General features: G+C 38.6%; 1 protein-coding gene across 1 annotated transcript in view; it reads left to right on the forward strand.

The window, feature by feature from the left end:
• DYNC1I1 (dynein cytoplasmic 1 intermediate chain 1) overlaps nucleotides 1–16,688 on the forward strand; it is a 246,074-nt gene that overhangs the window by 14,825 nt on the left and 214,561 nt on the right. Inside the window, exon 4 of the mRNA XM_016218881.2 lies at nucleotides 7,889–7,948. Within this exon, the coding sequence (XP_016074367.1) occupies nucleotides 7,889–7,948 (60 nt within the window). The remainder of the gene's footprint in view (nucleotides 1–7,888; nucleotides 7,949–16,688) is intronic.

The raw sequence follows: 16,688 nt of genomic DNA on the forward strand, positions 1-16,688 counted from the left end.
GACAGATTGAGAGAGATGATGGATTTTAAAATGCCCATACTATCCTTACGGAAATGGCATTTAGGAAACAGATTTGAAGGTGACATTGACTGGAGATTTTCTGTTGGGCACTGTGCTCCCATTGGCCCAAGCTGTTTTCTGCATCTGATTAGTGACCAGTGATTTGTTTAACAGAGAAACTGTGGGACTCAAGGGTGTTCAGTATTCTGCTTTCAAGCTGTCTTTCCGCCTTAAAGAGGAGAGGAATAATGTGAAGAGTTGGGTTCCGAACTTTGCACTTGCTTCAGGGACTACCCAAAGTACCTAAAGTTGCTAAGTTCACTGGATGGAGAAGATAGCTGGACTTCTTTTTTTCCCTTGCAGCACAAACCAGCGTTATGCTCAGCATTTTTAAGATAGGCTCCCCTTCTTCAATGTGGAAGTAAGTCTGAAAATTCTTTTGGAACTGTGTGGTGACCTCATGCTGTGCAAGACTGAGTTCCTTTTAATTGGCTTGGTAGGGCTTAAGGGAGCCAGACAGGCAGGCCCTGCTTTATTCTTTCATTTTTACATAAAGTAAAAACTATTTCTTTGGGAATCAACTTGCCCTCACACTCATACACATCTGCAAAAGGGAAAGTCAAGACCGTTCATTTATTTATTCAGTCATGTATTCATTCAATGAACAATTGAGAATTTACAGTGTGCAACACACACAACCAATGTCAAATGTTAAACCTGATAGGAACATAAAAATAGGAATTCTTACTTCTAAAGAGCCTAATTCCAGTAAATTGACAGATTTAATTTGAAGCCACCTAAGGAAATGTAAGGAAATTACAGCTCTTAAATATTTTGTACTCATAAGATGAGCAATAATGTCATAACCATTATTTCCAAATTATCTATAATTAATTTGTAGCATATTCACGTGGGACAAGTGAGTTTGATTAGTTAGTACCTACATAGTCTTAACAATATTAGGTACTTGGTAAATGTCCATTGCCAAGTGTGCGTGTGTGCGTGTGCACACTTACATGTGCTTGCACACATATTTATACAAAAAACTGGATGGGATGAGTGTAGGTTGTGTGGAGGGAGAGGACAAATATAAAAGCAAGGAAGTTCAAGGTTGCTGGGCAGGTCGCCTGAAGGTGGACTTTTCTTCAAGGAGATCTACGGGCAGTAGTTGTAGGACTGAGGTACAAGGTTGAGGGTTTCCTCACAGAAAGTCCGAAACCCAGAGCGAAGTCAGGATGGGACTAACAGAGTTTGGCTCGATGCTGAGGCCCTGGGCTTTGTAACAGTGCTCATTACCTCCTGCACACATTTCCAGACCCGGTCTTTAGGCCTGATACAGGGCTACTATTGAGGTCAAGTGGAGCGTAAATTGGCAAAGAGAACTGTGGAGTAAGAGGCACAGGTATTTCTCTACTGTTTTATATAGAAAGACAGGTTATTTCTGAATGAGGCTATCGAGGACAAGTATAGTTAGGGAGCAAGCCATTTGAGGTGGGCCTTAAAGAATCGCGTGCTTTCGACAGGCAGAGATGGGAGAAAGGGCATTCTGGGTGATAGGAAAGGCATAAACAAAGGAAAGGGTGGGGGAATGTGGGATGCAGAATGCATGTTAGGGAGGAAGCATATAAAGAGACCAGAGCCCAGGGGACAAGTACGACTTTCGAGATAGTTGAGATCCCTACTCCTTACCCGGTGGTTATTTATTCAATAACCTAAGCCACAGGTCTGAGGTGAGCTCCGGAAGACTGCAATTTTATAATGCTTTCAAGGTCTGAGGACTAGTTTGGGAAAGCAGTGGTCTAATAAAAAAGACTGAAACTGGGGTTATGGGAGTAGAAAAAGAAACAAAAGACAGATGAGAGAAGGAAAGGTAAAACGGGTTTGGTGTGCAGATGGTTATGAACAAGTCATGTAATAAAGTGGGACTGGGAGCTCAGCGGTGATGAAAACTTTGAGGTTATTTGTGCAGAAGATGGAAGAGAGGGAGAAGTAACCCTGATTGGGGAATGCCTGCCTTATGGGGATGGAAAGAAGAAGGGCCCTGCCAAAATTTGTCGTGGGATTTGATGATTTGGAGGTCGTTGTCATCATTGTCGTCGTCATCATTATCGTCATCATCATATCATCATCACCATCATTTTTGTTGTTGTTATTATTGCTTGTGATGTTTCATTTCCATAGATTGAGTTTCTGGAAGTAAAACCAGCCCAGGAGTTATTCTGTGTTTAGTAGTCTTCTTACATTTTGGCATCTTGCTTTCCAGAAGGACTGCACTGATTTTAAATGCTACCGGCAGTGTGTAAGAATCCTTAGCCATGTTGAGTGTTAGCATTAGCAAATGACAGAGTACTGCTTTGCAGATATTTATCTGATATCACTTTATAACCAAAACCCTCAAAAGGTGAGAGCAAAGGACACTCTTTAGGGGAGAATCTTAAGGCTTTCTACTCTGAGTTCTAATAAAGGTGGAAAGAGAATGGAAACTACCGCTTTAGCTGTTGGTGAGAACTGAACAGTTAACCACTCATCAGAGAGTAAGGTACATGCAACCCAGATATCATGTCTTTTACTCCTGTTATACTTTCAACAGTTGGCTAGGCAATGTTTTTGCTTTTTGAAATTTTACTTCACTCTGTCTAAAACTAAAATTGTGCAGGTAAAACTAGACCAATGAAGGGAGAATTTTATAAGTTAGATAGTGATGAATGGGTAGGAGGTTTAAAACATAAAGTTCTGTTAGTCTCTTAGTAGGTTGCTGCTAATTTGAAGAATTTTGATGTTTTGTCTATTTTTTTCTGAAATTGTTTTACATATTTTTAATAATTTATTATTTTTTTATTTTTCAACTGCATTTTACATTAACACCATTTCATACTAGTGTCAGATGCACAGCAAAGTGGCCAGAATGTTTTGTCTATTCTTTTAAAAAACTAGTATCAAATTGTATCCCAAATTGTAAACTAACTGTTATATGGTAGGCCTTTTTAGAGGAGACTCCAGAAGCTACATTGTCTAGCATGTTTAGGGTTAAATAAGTGAATGAATATTTTCCATGGTGTGGAAAACTTCTGTACCTAGCATTTTGAAATAAAGTTGGGAAATGTGACCTTAATTGGCATATGCAATTCAATTGTGGGACCACAGAACCATGACAGTGCCCCTTCATCCAGAGCAGGTAAGGAATTACTGGGCTATTTAGGATCTGTGCCAACAGGAGGGTCCCTATGAAAGAGATCAGAGATCCCCCTTAGACCCTCAGAGAGTTAACTTAAGAAGTAGCCTAAAATTGATCAGAGCAGACAAATGCAACTCTTAACAACAACAACAAATAAGACCAGGATAGTTCCCCAGACAGGAACACTGGACAAAATCTAACTGACATAGTTAAGGAACGATTTTATCAATCAGAAAGGGTTCGGTTGCTCATTCCAGGAATTAGGGAAATTGGAGACTGGCGGCAGTGAGCGGGTATGCCTGGCTTTGCTGAAAGATGTGGACATGGTGGGGGCGGGGTGTAGGGCAGGAAGAAGCTGTAGTAGTAAAACATTCAGCTTTACTTGTTCTGATTCTGATTCCAAAGATGCTGCTGCTCATCTGGCTTCCCCAGAAGCTGGCCTTCAAGGAGAGAAGACTGTCAGGCTTGTATAATTGCTGTGTTGGCAGTCATTGTGCTCACGATAAATTGGTAAATTGGCATCTAAAATATAACAGAGTCTTATTAGACCTAGTAGACTAACTTAGCCACCTAAATCCAATAAACTAGGCACTGATGAAAATGAGTTTACATCCAGATCCTATCCCATCCTTTAAAAACCAAGTTGAATGTAATCTTGGCTCTGCCCTCCGAAGGGTAATGAAAGTTCAATCCAACGCCTGGCTGGCTGGCACAGAATAAATAATCATTGAAAGGAAATATTAAAACTGTCATTATTAATCTTTCTTATGGCATTTATTTATTTTTTCAGCTAATTTTGATTGAAGTTTTAAATTCATGCCAGGCCCTAGGCAAGTGATGAGAATTCCTTCCTTGTATATGTTATCAGTATATCACTAGGTATAAATATTCACGTCTCATTCTTTTACTAAAATGTAAGATTCTTAGGTGCAAGTCCCATGTCCCATAGCTCACCTGTGGGGCCACTTACATGGTATGTTTCACTTTCTGCCTTGTCGTACTAAAATATCTGTGTATGTTTGATCTCTCTGTAAGAGTGGCAGATGCCTTAAGAATTCTTTACAACTGTATCATAATAGTTTACATATTAGTCCTTTTAAAAGATATTTTTTGAGTAAATGAATGTTTTTTGTAAAAAATATTCTCTCCCTACATGCATTGATTGGTCCATTTCAGAAATGACTAAAAACTACAACTGATTACTATAGTATAAACAAGGTGATTTCTATGTGAAAATATTTTGTGATAGTACATTATGTTTACACATATTTACTTAAAATTTCACTACTTCTTTCATTTTAAACATACACTACCTGGTAAGATTTCAAACTGCCCAAGAAGCTGTGGGGAAGCCATCATTTTATTTTCAATGATATAGTAACGTGATGATAAGATGGTTGGAAAGTAAGACCTATGTCAGTTGGTTAAATAAAAGTATAGCAATTGGAGAAAAGAAAACTGAAAGGCAGTTTAAGAATCATCTGATGTTTTTTAAAAAATCAGGCAGAAAGGACCTTAGCGGGCCTGGAAGCCAGCCTGCATCCTCATTTTGCTGAAGACAGAAGGCTTTCCCGATGACACAGGGTTCAGCGAGTGCCCAGAGCACAAACTTCCCACCCCTGGGCCTAGGCCTGGCCCTCTCCAAGGTACTGCCTTCTACAGGGAAGGTTTTCTGCAAGCTTGCACAGAAGGAATTCAGGGAATGTTGAATCCACCTTCTTACGCTACCCTTGGAAACACAAATGACCTTTGCCTATTTAATGTATTGGCTTTAAGACCCTTTCAAAGATAAAGTGCATTTTGTGCAAGTCTGACCACCCCACAGGCAATAACAATGAAAAGAAAAGAAAACTAGCACATTGGATAGTGTTCTTGGCTTGACTACTTACCCACTGCTTGTTACCGACAGTAACTGATTTCTTTTACTGAATAATAATAGATGTGTGACTGGAGGGCAGGAGTGTGGTGAGTTAGTTACATAGACCCCCTTTGTTGTTCTGGCTGAGTAAATGCAAACTCCAGAGTGCTAATCTGTGGACTTCTTAGGGGAGTGATTCTGATGGAATCATCATTTGTACCTCTGACAGGTACAATGAGTTCAGGTTAGCTGTCAGATAAGTAATAGAGCAGCCTAACCACCTGGGGGCTGCTGCATTCCTCACCTGCCTAGAAGTGAAAAAGGTCAATAAAGGTCATTCCTTCAGAAACCTCAAGGCAAATTGAGGGCAAAGTAGCCAATCCCATCCCTTATGAGGAAATGCTTCTTACAGTCAGCCAGAGCCAGAGGCTGTTCTGTCTAGAGCCAGAGAAATGCCCTTAAAGATAAAAGGTTTGATCCCCAGAGATACGTGAACAGCAAACATGAATCACTGTAATGATTCCATTACTTCTACCGTTTGAAACAAGGGGAAGGAATCAACATCCAGAACCAGGAAGGGCTGCTTTCCTTGAGCAGGAACGCATCCAGAGCATTGGTTCTCACCCCTGGCTGTGCATTGGAGTCACCTGGAGAGTTTTCAGAAATATAGATGCTTGGGTCCCACTCCACGCTTCTCTGATTTAATTGGTCTGAAGGTGGCCTGGGCCTTAGGCCAGGCATGAGTTAATCACAGGTTTAGATGCTGACATATTTGAGGATTGGTGGTGCTTGCTTTCTGCTGACTAATGAACGCAATAGTCCAGCCCAGTCATTTTCCAAAGGTGGTGTCAGTGTTAGCCATAAGCATTTCCTGGGAACTTGTTAAAATACAAATTCTCAGGCCCCACCCCAGATCTATGGATTCAGAATTTCTGGGGTTGGAGATCAGCAGTCTGTATTTTTCATAAGCCCTCCAGGTCATTTTAATTCATGTCAAAGTTTGAGAGCCACCTTTTAAAGTCCAGACTTTGCTACTCAGGTGAGGTCCACAGACTGGCAGCATCTGCATCCCCTGGATCTGTCAGGTAGGTAGGGCACTGACTCAAAGAAGCATTTGGTAGTAGATATAGGGGATGTGGTAGAGTAAGAGCAGCTACTGTTTATCATATAGTTACTTTGTGCTTTATAGGTATAATTGTATGTCATCCCTATAGAAGACCAGAGAGAGATCATCCATCCATCCATCCATCCATCCATCCATCCATCCATCCATCCATCCATCCATCCGTTCAACTAATGCTGTATTCTATAAGCAGACATACCAGACACAGTTCTAGGCATATCCCTGTAATCTAGGGATATAGCCACCCCTGCCGTTATGAGGCTAAGGCCAGATCAAACAACAAACAGTAAACTGGTTTATAATAAAATCATAGGTAAATATAAGTGCTCTGAAAAAGAAAGCAGGACGAGGCAAGGGGTAAGTGTGACAAGAAGTGCTACTTGAGAAAGGGTGGTGAAAGAAGAAAACCCCTCTGAGCAGGTGACATTTGAGCCAAGACATGGATGAAGCTAAGGCACGAGCCACTCAGCTCTTCGAGGGAAGAACATCAAGGAGGACACGGGACACCAGGAGGACACCGTGAGGGAGGGGGACAGCGGTTAGAGATAAGTTTTGAAGAGAGCTGCACGCCAGGTCCTACATTGTCTCACAAACCATGGTAAATCTTAGCAGACAAGGAAACTGGGCAGGATGCCTCAAACTTGAATGTGCCCACAAATCACCCAAGACCGGATTAAACTAGTGAGGAGTCAGTGAGCCCGGGGTGAGACCTGAGTCTCTGTATTTCCAGCAAGCTCCCAAGGGATGTTTATGCTTCTGGTCTGTGGGCCACCCTTAGGGTAAACAAAAGGGTATCAAGGTTGAGAACTGAAGCAGCATGCACAATGTCACACAGCTGGTAAGTCGCAGAGGCAAGATGTGAATCCCAGATGCCTGACTCCAGAGTCCCTGCTGTCCACCAGTTGCTGCCCAGTAACCTCCTTCCTGATTCACCTGTAACTGCTTACGTGCAGGAAATTGAAAAGACCTGCCCGAGAGAGGCCCTTGTGTGCACTCTGTTTATAGAAGAGCTGTTTATTCCTTATTTTGAAGAAGTGAGTGCCTGGGTAACTATTCATACTTTGTGCTTGTGAAGTATTTAAAAGGTGTAAGATATGCCCGGCATCTTAGAGACAAGTGATGTGGCTGGTGATCATCTTGGTGTAATAGATAAATAAAAAACACCAGAATACCCATGGGCCTCAACATCTAATGCATCATATTTGCTGTAACTGGCCCAAGGAAGCCAGTTACTCGCTAGGCCCTGCAGTCGCGCTCCTTCTGGCCCGACCTCCCCAGATGCTCCCACTCTGCCCCACTTGCACTTGGCTCTGTTCACTGCATGGGGGGTGCCCCGTACTCCCAGGTGTGGATGGGCTCTGGGGTGTCAGAGATACTTGAAGCTGGTTACATGCTCAAGTCAATCAGGCTTCAGTAAAAAAACAAACAAACAAAACAAGAAAGGGTGTGTGTGTGTGTAGTTTAAATATTCAGCTCTGAGCTTCCTTCCATGAAAACAACCATAACTTCCAGAATCAAACAGATGTTCAAAGACTTCTTGCTGTCTCTTGTCACTTGATATTTGCAGGGTCTTCCTTGCACCGGGGGTGGGAGGGGAGGGGTGAAGTGGGAGATGTTCTGTGTGTGTGTTGTAGATGCCGTTGCCCTGATGAATGACATGGTTTGGTTCGGTTTGTTCCCCTCCCCTTTTGTTAATTCTCTGTGTTCTTTTTCCTTTGTGCTGCACGATTAGGACCCTGCAGTGGGACACAGACCCCTCAGTGCTCCAGCTGCAGTCAGACTCAGAACTTGGGTATATGTCTGCTCTTTTGTTACTCCTTTTATTATTTCTTTGCTATGGTTGTGTTGAAATGCTGGAGCTGTTGTTGCTCTTATTTCCCCCCCTTTTGTTGAACTTCCAGTTTGATATGTTTATTTCCTTCTGTTAGTTTGACGTATAAAGTTAAGCTTCGGAGAAAGTCTCTCTTTGTGGAAGACACCACAAAAAGATGGCTTTTGGTCTCCCCTTCTTAATTCCTATTATTGCAAAACAACACTTCTCCCCCGAAAAAATACAAACACACAACCATGCCTTTGTTTCCAGGTAGGGGCGCACACGCTCTGCAGTGGGAAATCCGTTTGAGTTTATCCTAATCATCCTCCCCCTTTACTAACAAGTTGCCTCCGGTTAATTTTTGTTAAAATCAGTATTAAAATGCTGTGTTTTGTTTGTTTCTTTTTCTTTTCACTTTTTGGACACTTACAATGAGCATTTAATTTGAATTGAGTTTGGACATAGAAAGGGTACTATTAAAGAAAAGCTACTTTGTTGACTTCCTCAATATTAAGGAATCTCAAATTCTTGATGATGGGTAATGTCTTCTACATTCTAAAGATTGTATTTTTTCTGGTGGAAGTATATTGTCACAAGTTAAAAGATAGCTTCAGAATTGAAAATGTGGTTTATCTGTACAACGAATATTATTTAGCCATAAAAAATGAAATCTTGCCATTTGCAACCACATGGATGGACCTTGAGGACATTATGCTAAGTGAAATAAGTCATACAGAAAAAGATAAATACCATGTGATCTCACTTATAAGTGGAATCTAAAAAAAACAAAAACAAATCCCCAAAACCAAAAACTAAAAGCTCAGCTCTGGGATATAAAGAATAGATTGGTCATTGCCTAAGGCAAAAGGTTGGGGGTTACTAAAATGGGTGAAGGGGTCAAAAGGTACAAATTTCCAGTTATAAAGTGAGTAAGTCACAGGGATGCAATGTGCAGCATGCTTGTAGTTAATAACACGGTATTGCATATTTAAAAGTCTCTAGGAGAGTGGATCTTGAAAGCCCTTATCACACAAAAAAAGTTGTAAGTAGGTTTAGTGATGGATATTAAGAGTTTGGAAGGAGCATTCAGAATATTTGAGAGAGGAGATAATTTTAAATATTGATTTAATGAAATATTGATTTAATAATTTGAAATATTGATTTAATGAAAAGTTTCCCCCTTTGATAGTTCTTATGTGCAGAGCACTCTTGCTCTCACACAAAATTTTATGAAATTTACCTCAGGCAACACGATTTTTCTAGAGACAATTTTATTTCCTCTTCTTAATCCCTGCCATGGAATTGGCCATGGAATTGGAATTTTGTTTAAAAGATAGTTTTTGAAGTATAATTGACATAAGAAAATGCGCACATTGAAAGTACTCAAGTAGGTAAGTTTTAATGTGAACATACAACCATGAAACCATCACCACCATCATGATAATGAACATATTCATCATCCCCCAAAGTTGCCCATGCCCGGTTATAATCCTCACTCCTGCTTCTCCCCATCCCCTCAATAGCTGATCTGCTTCCTGTGATCACTATGTATTAGTTTACATATGTAAAATATCATAGAAATGAAATCATGCAATAATTTTTGACTGCTTTCACTTGGAATAATTTCAAGATTCACTGTGTATCAATAGGTCATTTCTTTCCTTGTATGGATATACCACAGTGTGTTTACCCAATCACTTTTTGATGTGCGATTGGGTTGTTTCCAGTTTTTGCCTATTAAAAAATAAAACTTTTTATGGACATACGCTTTTATTTTTGGAGGGTATGTGTGTTTGTGTGTGTAAATAATACCAATTAGAATGGCTGAATTTTATAGTGGATGTACATTTAACTTACGATACTGTCAAACTCTCTTCACGATTATACATTCTCACCAGCAGTGTATGAGAGCCTAATTTTGGACTTAAAAACATTTTTTAAAACCACTATTAAAAGAGTGTAGTGGTATCTTCATTATAGTTTTGATTTGCATTTACCTAGTGACTACTATTTAATATCTATGTATGTGTGCATGTCCCATTTGAATATTTTCTCTGATGAAATGTCTACTTAAATCTTTTGCCCTTATTGTTTTTTTATTTGGTTGTTTGCTTCTCATTACTGGAGTTTTGAGAGTTCTTTATATATTTGGTATACAATCCTTTACTTGATATATAACTTGTAAATATTTTCTCCCAGTCTGTGACTTATCTTTTTTATTCTTTCAACAGCCTTTAAGACACTTTTTAATTTTGACAAATTCCAATTTACGAATTTGTTCTTTTATGAACTTTGGTTTTGTTGACATAATTTCAATGTTCAATGATTCCTTCAATATTTGGTAGGGTACAATTTATCTGTGAAACCATTTGGATTTCGAATTTTATTGTAAGGAAGATTTAAAAATACAAATCCAATAACTGTAACAGTAATGGAGCTATTGCAGGTATCTATATTTTTCTGAGTGAGCTTTGGTAGTTTGTGTTTTTCAAGTAATATGTCCATTTCTCCATTTGCAAATTTATTGGCCTAAAATTGTGTTTGTAATCCCTTGTCATCTTTTAAATATCTCCAGAATCTTTAGTTCTTTTCTTCTGCTTACTTTGTGTTTAATTTGCTTTTTTCTAGTTTCATGAAGTGGAAGCAGGGGTCAATAACTTGAGACCTTTCTTCATTTCTAATATATGTGTGTAGTATTGTAAAATTCCCCCTAAGTACTGCTTAGTGGCTTAGTACTTGAAAATTTTGATTTTCTTGGTCCTTTTCATTCAAGTCAAAATACTTTCTAACTTCCCTTTTTTATTTTACCTTTAACTTATAAGTTATTTGGAAGTGTGCTGGTTTCCAAATATTTGGGGATTTTCCAGAGATCTTTTTGTTATTGATTTCTAATTTAATGCTATTGTGGTTAGAGAACATACTTTGTATTATTTGTATCCTACTACATTTATTGAGACATATTTTATGGTCCATAGTATGATCTGTCTTAGTGAATGTCCTATGTGCCCTTGAAAAGATACATATTTTGCTGTTATTGGGTGAAATGTTCTATAAATGTCAATTAGGTTAAGGTGGTTGATTGTGTTCAAATATTCAATATTCTGTACTGACTTTCTTCTGATTTTATCAATGATTGGGAGAGACGTGTTGAAGTTTTAAACTATAATTTTGGTTCTGCTATTTGCAATTCTATCAGTTTTTGCTTCATTAATTTTTAAATTTTGTTATTAGATGAATAAATGTTTAGGATTCTTATGTGTCTCTTGATGACTTGATTCCTTTATCATTATGAAATGATCTTCTTTATCCCTGGAACTATATTTTGCTCTTAAATCTCCTGTGTCTGATATGAACATAGCCACTCCACCGTTCTTTCGGCTGGTGTTTAGCACAATATATCTTTTTCCATCCTTATACTTTTTAACCTATTTGTTATTTTATACTTAAAGTGCTTTTCTTGTAGGCAGCATATAATTGGTCCTTTAACATTTTCAAAAGCAAAGGTATAATAAAAACTTTTAAGACACAAAAAGATCTTCATTATAAGAAACACAGAAGGAAAGCCACCAGGCAGAAATCTTTTTCTTTCATTATTTCAACATTACAAATGTTGCTTCATTGTCTTCTCACTTGCATTGTTTATGACCATAAATCTGCTGTCATTCTTGTCTTTGTTCCTCTGTATGTAACATCTTTTTAATTTATTTCTATTTTTGGCTACCTTTACAGTGTTCTCTTTTTCACTGATTTTGAGCAATTTAATTATCATGTGCTTGGTGTAGTCTTCTTCATGCTTCCTGTGCTAACAAATTTGGAAAATTTTGACCATTAATTTTTCAAATATCTTTTTCCTGTATCCTCTTCTTCTCTGGGGATTAAAATCACATGCATATTAGGCAAGTTGCTTCATTTATTTATTTTTCTTTTCTATCTGTGTTTTATTTTGGATAGTTTCTATTGATATGTTTTGTATTCACTAACCTTTTGTTTTGTAGTAGTATTTAATTTCATGAAGCCTAATATTTCATTAATTTTTTAATCCCTACCCAAGGATATGTAGAGAGAGAGAAAGAAAAACATCAATGTGAGAGAGAAACAGTTGCCCCCTGTACATGCACCGACCAGAGTTCAAACCTGCAGCCTAGGTATGTGCCCTGACCAGGAACTGAGCCTACAATCTTTTGATGTACAGGATGATGCTCCAGCCAACTGAGTCACCTGGCCAGTGTGTACATTTTTAATTTTATCCATTTTAATTTTCATCTGTAGAAGTTTAGTTAGGATCCTTTTATCTTCCATATTCTACTTAATTTTTGGAACACAGGAAATACTGTTTTAATAACTTTAAAAAAAAAATTCCTCACCTGATGATATTTCTATGGATTTTAGAGAGAGGGAGAGAGAGCAGGGAGAGAGAAAAAGAGAGAGAGAGAAACATCTATCAGTTGCCTTGCATGCACCCTGACCGGGAATTGAACCTGCAACCTTTTGTTGCATAGAACTACACTCCAAACCACTAAACCACACTGGCCAGGGCCTGTTTAATAACTTTTAATATCCTTGCTTGCTGGCACATCATATGCATTAGTTTTGGCTCAGTTTCAATTGATTGACTTACTTCTTTAATACAGTCATGTTTTCCTGCTACTTTGCATGTCTACTAACACTTGATTGATGTCAGACATTGTGAATATTACTTTTTTAGGTGCTGGGTACATTTGAATTCCTATAAACCTTCTTAATATTTGTTGTGAGATAGTTCTTTCACTTGGGAACAGATCCTTTCAAGTCTTGCTTTTAAGATTTATTACTTGAGACTGGAACAGTGCATAGTCTAGGGCTAATTAATTCCTACTACTGAGACAAGACCCTTTTGTGTATTCTACACAATGCTCCATAAATCTTGAAGTTTTCCAAACTGTCTAGTGATAATAGGCACCATTCTTATTTCTGTGTAAGTGCCCAGAACTGTTACCTCGAATTCCTTCAGGTAATTCTTCTCTTGGCCTCAGGTATATTTCCTCATTTATATGCGTTGGTCAGTGCTAAGCTGAATCCTCAGGAGAAAATCTCTGAAGATCTTCTGAGTTTTCTTTTTGTGCAGTTTTCTTCTCTCTGTTATTTTGTCCTGTGAATTTTAGGTGCCTTGGTCTCTATGGACTCTCAGCTCTGTCTCCTCAACTTAGGGAATCTGATGGATTTCACCTGGGCTTCCTTCTTGCACCATGGGCTGGAAACTCTCTCAATGCAGTAGACTAGAGAAATTTTTGGGCTCATCTCTTGTTTCTCTTCTCATGTATTACTGTCTTTCTCTGCCTGACCTCTACTGTCTTATAAACTGTTGTTTCATTTAAATTGCTGTCCTTTCTTTTTAGTTGTTTCAGGCAGTGGGTAAATCTCTTATTAGTCTATCTTGACCAGAAGCACAAATGTGTCTGGTTTGTATCATAACTACGTGATAAGCAAAGCAAATGGTGACATAGAGAAATCAGGGAGATAGTATGGCGTTCAGAAAAAAAGTACCTTCAAAAAATTTGCAAATAAAATGAGAAAATAAATGCAACCCAGCAATTTTTTTTTTTAAACCAAGCAACTACTTATGAAAGTACCAGAAACACTTTGCTTTCTTAGGCTATTATAATAAGTTACACCAGTTGAAGATGGTAAAAGTAAAAAATAAAATAATGAGATGAAAGATCACAGGATAGAAAAAGTCTGTGTAGGCTGTGAAGTGAATAAATGTCATTGAAATTTGGGGTTGCAATGAGCAAGTCTGAAGGAGGGATATATTTTAAATGTTTTTTGTTGTCATATGAAGGGAACATAAGTGCAAATTCCATCATGACATTGCCAGCCTTTAGGCAGTGTGCTGAGTCGGCATAAGGAGAAGGGCTGGGAGGGAGGCAAAGATTCTCAATAAGTAGATATCACTGAGAAATTAGGGTATTGTGTGGCCCCTCACTTCAAATTCTTAAACCCGTAGAAATAATTAGTGGCTTCTGATTTCACTGAAGGCTCACAATTATATTTCCTCTGTGTCTTAGTATATTAGACTCTTGGTAGGGTTTTGAAATATTTGAAAGTAAAGAGAGTAAGGAAAAACTAAGGCTGCAAGCAAGGATTTGGTTGCTCCTGCTCTGAAGGAGGAACTTAGAGATTCCTTCAGTCCTGGGGAGATGTTGTCAGAAGGTGGCGACTTCTTTCTCTCAATCTTCTCTTCATTCTTGGCCAAAAGAGAGGGTGAGCATTACTCCTGAATCCGCCAGGCACCATCCCAACCACTGCGGTGAAATAGAGACATCCCTGTCAATAATAGAAGGTCAACCAGCTCTGTAAAGGTACCAGGAAAACACACGTTCTTCAAGATGGTGATAAGTATTTGAGAAAATCTGGCTAGGTCGTTCTAGAGGTCTTTTCATGTTTTAAATTATTTCCATTTGCCTAACAGAACAGTAATAACCTCATTAGCCTTTTACGAAGTAACCTTCTTTTGGCTGCTTCTCCAAGTTTTGTCAAACATTCGTATGTAGTATTAGGTTTTGATCTCTGATTTGAATGAATTTATAAGGTTTTCCATGTAACAGTGCCAGGTCTTTTCTTGAGAATGATGTGGGTTGTGTTCTTGAGCAAACTGACAGCCTTTCACTCTTCAATAACACCTAATCAGCCTTTCTACAGAAATTGAAATATGGGACAGCATCTCGTAATGTGTGTGCGTGTGTGAAAATGTAATGGTAAAACACTTTTCAGAATCTGTAAATATAGAATAAATTCAGACTCTTTAAAAAGTTCAGTAAAATTGGTTTTAACAGACCCAATTGAAATTTTGCCACAAGAGTGAGAGAAAACACTTTGCCCACCTCTTAAAATACTCATGTATTCAGCCCCCAAACATTTCTTGAGAAGCTGCTCTCAGTCTTTGTTTTCTGCCCTCAAGAATCTTGTGAAAGCAATTATGGGATATTTTCTGTCCCACACTAGAAACTGGATTTAAAAAAAATACTCTTTTTTTTTATTCCACTTCAGAAAAATTAATATGGCCAGTTGGTAACGATGTAGGCTTTTACTTGGTAGTCAGTGCTTTAAAGAATTCTCTAATGTTACAGCTTTATGTTAAAACTTCTATGGCAGGTTGTCCATAAACATCAATTCAATAAAAGGCCATTCCTATAAAATTTTTATATTATTGTTTGTATGTATGTGATATTGGAGAAAACGCACTTTTGACCCTTCTTCCAGATAATTCTGAGCTTTTAATTTTTTTCTAAAGTGGGATCTTCACTGATGTTGTCAAGCTCTGTTGTAACCATGACTATTTTGACTCCTCTCTTCCTGGAAATTTGCGGGATTTACTTGTGTTATGAAATTCAAAGTAAACCCTTTGACGATGCCTGTTGACTGAGCTAGACTTGACATTTGCTCCACTTCAGGAAAAATACTTTAGCTGCCAAACTAATGTCTCTGCACAGTAAGAAGTAAATATCATGGAAGCGAAATAAATACTTCCTTAAATGAGTTTTAAAAATGTGAACATAGAAAATGGAAACTCATCCTTCTTGATGTAATCAGAAAAGGTCAACCATCACTCTGCATCTCAGTCCTTGGAGGAAAACACCCACTCAGAACATAAATAGTAAATCGAGTGTGGTGAGGGGCTGCCACGCCAGCCTCACTTCCTCTGCGTGGGGCCCCAGGCCACCTTTCCTCTGTGTGGTGTCCTGTTCCCACCTCTAGAAATCAGTCCTTGAGATGTCACGCCTTGACACCTAATTACACTAGCATATGGTGTTTGGAAGGCGAATTAACCTTTTATCATTTTTTCAAACCTCTTTCATATTACATGGGTTTCCATGCCTTTAGCTCCCAGAGTCTCTTTTTCTATGGATGCAGCGATATCTCTTATGACTCGGTGGGTGGCTCCCAGGGCCACATTTTCTGTTTTGTTTCCTTTTCTGAACTTTTTTCTTACATCTTATATAATTGGAAAACTCCTTACCACAAACTCATCCTCTAAAGTACTCATTTTTACCCCACAGCACATCTTTCTCTGGATTCCCGTCTTCCAGTTACACCACTCGCTTTTCTTCCTTAAAGCATGAAGTCTTGAAATAATCTCCAATAGGTTATTTTTCCTTTACCCTTCATACCAAGTACATTGCTAAGGTCAACCCTTAATTGTCTTCCAGAGTCCCTGAACCACAGGATTTCCTTTGTGTTCCCAGTGATGTCACCTTTGAGAGCTTTCTTATCACCCTGGACCAAGTCTCCACATCGGATAGACTATTGGTCACAAACCCAGTAATCATCTCTCTGGCTGTCCCCTTTGAATTAACGATTTGTCTGGATTCTCTGTTTAGTTGCTGAACCCACCCGCCCCTTGCTTGTAGATCCTTTCTCAATGCCGCCTTTTCTCCACACTCGGCTTCTAAAGTCCCATACACAGCCTCTGCTTGCTCATTTGTCAACCGGGGAGACTTCACTCTTCACACAGTTGCTATACTAATATATTTTAGGTGTCTCATGGGAGCTGTCAATTTCTTCCTTAGTAACATTTAGTAATTCCTTATTTTACACAGCATAAAGTCCAAGTTCTTTAGCTTGAGATTTAAAGCTCTCCAGTCATCTGGCCTCAATGTACCTCTCCAAATTTATCTCCCACTGCTCCTCAATTTAAAACTTCTATTCTGAAAAACTGGTCTCTTGGGCATAAAATCTGAAT

Source organism: Miniopterus natalensis, chromosome 10 (assembly GCF_054644295.1).
Source record: "Miniopterus natalensis isolate mMinNat1 chromosome 10, mMinNat1.hap1, whole genome shotgun sequence".
Lineage (NCBI taxonomy): Eukaryota > Metazoa > Chordata > Mammalia > Chiroptera > Miniopteridae > Miniopterus > Miniopterus natalensis.